This window comes from Chlamydotis macqueenii, chromosome 15 (assembly GCF_036417535.1).
Source record: "Chlamydotis macqueenii isolate bChlMac1 chromosome 15, bChlMac1.mat, whole genome shotgun sequence".
In the NCBI taxonomy this organism is placed as follows: Eukaryota; Metazoa; Chordata; class Aves; order Otidiformes; family Otididae; genus Chlamydotis; species Chlamydotis macqueenii.
In genome coordinates this window covers 12,517,953-12,523,154 of record NC_141570.1, presented here as the reverse complement: position 1 = coordinate 12,523,154, position 5,202 = coordinate 12,517,953, and the positions used below count along the sequence as shown (strand labels likewise).

The 5,202-nt window shown below is 59.9% G+C and overlaps 1 protein-coding gene across 1 annotated transcript; it reads left to right on the top strand.

Moving 5' to 3' along the window:
• Positions 1-2,837: 2,837 nt before the first annotated feature.
• On the top strand, positions 2,838-4,887 carry LOC147598868 (noggin-2-like). Its single transcript, XM_086759767.1, has one exon. It carries the CDS (start codon positions 3,213-3,215, stop codon positions 3,858-3,860), a length of 648 nt encoding a protein of 215 aa, XP_086615893.1. The 5' UTR covers positions 2,838-3,212; the 3' UTR covers positions 3,861-4,887.
• The last annotated feature ends 315 nt before the right edge of the window (positions 4,888-5,202 follow it).

The window sequence follows — 5,202 nt, the reverse complement described above, 5'->3', positions numbered from 1 at the left end:
GTTGCTGGGCTGTCACTGATGTTTGCTGCTACTGGGAATTCGCTGGCTTGTGGAGCCTTCCTGGGAGAACAGGGTGGGCACCACCTCAGCGTCAAACGTGAAACAGAACTGCCCTTTTTCTTTTGCCTCTGGTTGTTTCAGGTTGTCTTTAGCTGGCGAAACGACTCCGGACAAGGGAAAGAAGCAAAAATAAGCAGTTTGCAGCCGATTTAGCTTTCAGAAGCTGCCTCTAACATCACGTCTTTCTTCTTACACGGAATTATTTTGATAAGACTTTTCTGTATGCGATATGCACCCTTTCCAACTCTAAATCCTTTAATTAGGGGCTAGGTTGTGAGCTGGGCTGCGTGCCCGCGGAGCGCAGCAAGAGGGAAGGTGTGCGAGTGCATGGCGCGGCTCAGCCTCTCGGTCTGCGCGCGCAGCCGTAGACAGGACTGTGCCCCCGCGCCTCGGGTCCCGAAGAGAAGAGAAGGGGATGTTTATAGAGTCCAGGAGACAGCTGAAGGAATTAAGTTACTTAAGTGTTTCGGGATCCTTCAGGATGAAAAATGCCGTATACACATCGGATTTTATTATCACAATCACAGTCGGATGTTAATCCCCTCACAGGGATTTACTGAGGTAGCAGCATCAGCAGCAGAACCTCTCGCTGAGCACTTGCCCCATTCCCCGCTCTCGGGTGTCTCTGCCCTGAGCCGCTCCTCCTTACTGTGTTTGCTGTAATCCCGACGTCACTGAGACCCACGTTTCCCACCCAGCAGCGAGCGGAGGCAGAGCGCGCATCCACCCGCGCGTCGGGGCGGACTTGGGTCGGTGCGTGTATTGGAGTCAGGAAACCGGTAATGGGAAAGTTTTACTGATAATGCTCCGTATCGAGGAATAACGATGCTGATGTCTTTTGCAAATTGTTTTGAGCGACAAAGATAAAAGTGCTGGGGACCAGTACAGTTTTGTGACTAACTGCAGAGAGCGTGAGGGCCAAAGGAGCGAAGAAAGGCTCAGAGCCCAGCAAACCGAGCTGGGACTGAGCCGGCGCATGGTGGCTTTGTCTCGCTGAAGTCTGGGGGATGCTCTGACTTCATGCAGACATGGGGCCGGATCGCCAACCTCTCCATTTTTGAGGGTTTCGTTTCCCTGTCTGAAGCCAACATCTGGCATTTCTGGGCCGATGCGGAGACAGAGACCTGGGGGAAATGCTCCGCTCGCTCGTGCACTGAGCCAAGGCCGCTCCGCGTGCACCAGCGGGGCTGTTGCAGCCCTTCACTCTGCTTGGCGGGTCGTGAGGATGCAGCAGCGAGCAGTCGGCGCCACGATCGGCCTCGTCCCCTCTGCGCCCTGCCTTGGCCCCAGTGGGCAGCTGGTTATCTCATGGCTTTGGGAGGGAGTGACTGGCATGGGCAGGAATGTTCTTACACACTGTCAGCCTGGAGGAACCAGCTGTGTGTCCAATTCCTGGACGCGGTTCAAGCGTGAGCTCAGCGCCGAGCGATGCGGAGGTAAAGGAGGTAAGCAGGATCCACGTTTTGGCCGTGTGGACACGCACCAGGCTCCCACCCTCTGTGCCCCACAGGTTGTGGGTCTAGCCCTCTGCCAAGAGATTGAGCCCCACACGAAGGGGGTGAAGAAACAGCCGCCGATTTAACCCGGCTTGCTTTCACACCGTGTGGTGCTCAGGGATGCAGGGATGCTTTCTCTGGAGCGAGAGTGATGCTCCTGGAAGGCTGCGGCCTCCCTTGCAGAGGGTGCCGAGGGGCTGATGCTGGGACGGTCGCGCTGCCTCAGGGGTCGGGAGGGGCCGGTGGGAAACGGCACCCTGCGCATCCTTTAGCTCCGTGTGAAGCTGGAGGAGGGCTTGGGGAGCCTGGCGGAGAGGCAGACGCGAAAGCAGAGGCAGAGCGAGGGCCCGGCTGCCCCGGAGGATGGCGAGGGCAGGCGAGGGCTCTCTCTGGCTCGGGGGCCCCGCAGCCCCCGCGCCCCGCTGGCCCCGCGGCCGGCAGGTGGGACGCGCTGGCGGGGCGCGGGTGGCTCCGGGAGGCGGCGGTAGGACCCGGCGGCGGCGGCGGCGGCGGTGGCGCGCGGGGGCGGCTGTCACTCAGCGCGCGGCGAAAGTGACAGCGGGGGGGGGGGGGGGCGCGGGGGGGGGGCGGGGCGGCCGCGCGCCGGGCGCGTATTTAACTTGGGCGGCGGGCGGGCGGCGCGGCAGAGCGCGGCGGGCGGGCGGCGGGAAGAGAGCGGGGGACTGCGCGTCGCCGAGGCGGATCTGCGCCGGGACGAGCCGAGCCGAGCCGAGCCGAGGCGGAGGGCGCGGAGCCGCCGCTGGATGCGCTGAGCGCGGCGGGGCCGAGCGGAGCCCCCGGAGCAGCGGCACCATGGGTCGCCGGGGCTGCTGAGCCCGTTCCCCCACCCCGAGGAGCCGCGCACGGACCGAGCCGGGGACACCACCACCACCACCCCCCTCCGCCCCCAGCCACTTGCCGAGGATGTCCCGGGGGGCCGCGGGCCGCCCCAGCCGCTCGCCATGAGGAGGAACCCGGCCCGGCCGCGGGCGCTGCCGCCGCCACCGCCGCCCGCCGCCGCCTGAGCCCCGCGCCCCGGCGGTGCCCGCACAGGAGCGGGGCCGCGGCGCCGTGACCCTGCTCCCCCCCACGGCCCGCCCGGCTATAAAGGAGGGTTTTATTCTCGGGCTCCGGTCTCACGCCAAACCCTGTCACACCGTCTAGACGAGCTGTCGTGGGGGCTCGGCCCAGCTGTCACCATGGCGATGGAGACGAGTCCGCTGTGAATTTTGGGGGGGCGGGGGGGCGGGGGGGGAAGCGAGCAAGAGCGGAGGAGGAGGAGGAGGAGGAGGAAGGCTCGGCCGCCGCCGTGCCCTGCCCTGCCCCGCCGCCGCCCGCGGGGGAGGCACGGACCCCCCGGCGCTCTCGGCCGCGGCTGGAGCCGGCCCGGCGGGGAGCCCCGGGGAGCCAGCGGCCGCGGAGCGAGCTTCAGATGCGTCTGTCACACAAGCCCGGCCGAGCTATTTAAAGTAACGGAGGGCCCACGCCGGACTTTTTGTCTCTGCCTATTTATGAGTCCCCGGGAGCTGGCAGGCGCCGGCGGGCAGCGCTAGGAGCCGAGCCCGCAGCCCCCAGAGCCCCCGCGGGGAAGCCAGCGCCCAGCGCGGAGCCCGGAGCCCGGGGCCCGGGGAGGGGGGCGGCCCGCCCGCCCGGAGCATGACGGCGATCCGGGCGCTGCTGCTCTGCTCCTGCCTGGGGCTGCTGCGACCGGGGAGCGGGCAGCCCTTCCTGCGGCTGCGACCCTCGCCCAGCGACAACCTGCCCGTCAAAGACATCGTGGAGCACCCGGATCCCGAGTACGACCCCAAGGAGCAGGACCTGGACGAGAGGACGCTGAGGAAGAAGCTGGGCAGCCATTTCGACCCGGCTTTCATGGCCGTGGCCGTGCCGGGGCCGGCCAACGCCTCGGGCGCCGAGGCGGCGGCGGCGGCGGCGGGGCGGGGGCGGGCGGCGCTGCCCGCCGAGCTGCGGCGGCTGGAGCTGGGCCCGCCCCAGGGCCCCCGCCTGCGGCTGGGCAAGAAGGCGCGGCGGAAGGTGCTGCAGTGGCTGTGGGCCTACACCTACTGCCCCGTCCTCTACACCTGGAAGGACCTGGGCGTCCGCTTCTGGCCGCGCTACATCAAGGAGGGGAACTGCCTGGCCGAGAAGTCCTGCTCGCTGCCCGAGGGCATGTTCTGCAAGCCGGTGAAGTCGGTCAGCAAGACCTTCCTGCGCTGGCACTGCCAGGGCTGGTCCAGCCAGAAGTACTGCACCTGGATCCCGGTGCAGTACCCGCTCATCTCCGAGTGCAAGTGCTCCTGCTAGCCTCCGCGGCCGCTTGCACGCCGCCAGCTCGCTTCCACGGTCTTTGGGGGGTTTCGATTCGACTTGGGGTTTTTCTTTTTGTTTTTCTTTCCCCCCACCATCTCCCCAGCGCGGGACTGGGGGAAGGAACCGGGTTTTTTCGGTTTTTGCTTTTCGGTTTGTTTTTTTTTCTTTTTTTTTTTCTTTTTTCCCTTTGGACTTACTTTAACGTTATTTTAATTGAAAAGGGGAAAGCGAACCCAGGAACTGCAGGGCAGGCCAAAGGCACAGTAAAGCACTACAATCAGATGTCTATTTTTATACGTATATAGCCTTCTAACAAAAGGAAAACAAAAAAAAAACCTAAAAAAAAAGGAAAAAAAAGAAAAAATACCAGCCGTGTAAATAGAGAGATTTTAAAGGAAAGGGGGGAAATTGCAGCTGTTTTTTATTATTATAATTATTATTGTTATTATTATTATTTTAAAGACATAGGACCACATTTTAAAACTGTCCCCACAGAACCTGAGTGCTTCCCTGCTGAAGGGGAAGGCAGAAATTTCCTGTAAAGATGATTTTATCAAAAGGAAAATGGGAGGGGGGGGGCATAAAAAAGAAAAGAAAAGAAAGAACAGCAGCGTCCCCGAAGATGGTTGTTTCTCTGTGCTGTATTTTTTTTGTCTTCTTCAGACCTTGTCACTGATGTTTGAACTAATTTGCCAAGCTCTCTAGGGTTGTTTTTTTTTTTTTTTTAAAGTGTATAACGATTAATTAAGGAGGAAATTTTAAAGAAAAGTACAAATCTATGGAAGAGTGGAATCGTTTTGTTGTGTGGGAATACATATAGTCGTGTAGAGATGTTAAAGGAAATTTTCTGTGTACAGTTTATTTATTTTTAACGTTGTGTATAGGAAAAAAAAAGGCTAGAGATTATGCCAGAAACTATTGGAAATGTTTACTTGAATATTCCTTTAAAAACATATCAATGTAAATATGAGCTATCACTGATGAAAACATTTTTAGCAATAAACTCTGTCTTTGAAGAAAATCCCCATGCTGCACCCCCAGCTCCCTGGGAGACCAGTGGAGACTCGAATTCTTGCTTGGAGCAGGTGATGAGTAAAGGGCTCTGGCTGGGCCATGCTGGTGTAAATCGTGAGACGCCCCGAAGGCTGGGAGAGCTCCACTGCTTTACGTCTCTCCAGGATCCTGCTCGGGGTTTTCTTTGCGTATATAACCTGCTGGGAACAGAGAGAAAAAAAAGACAGGAGAGAAGTGGCTCCTAACATGAAAGAGCTGTGCTGTCCCAGACAGGAGGTGTCACCTGAAGTCCTTGGGAGATTCTTGCTTCTTGTCACCCGTC

Coding starts and splice junctions, on each gene's coding strand:
- LOC147598868 (XM_086759767.1), top strand. CDS start 3,213: ATGACGGCGATCCGGGCGCTGCTGCTCTGCTCCTGCCTGGGGCTGCTG.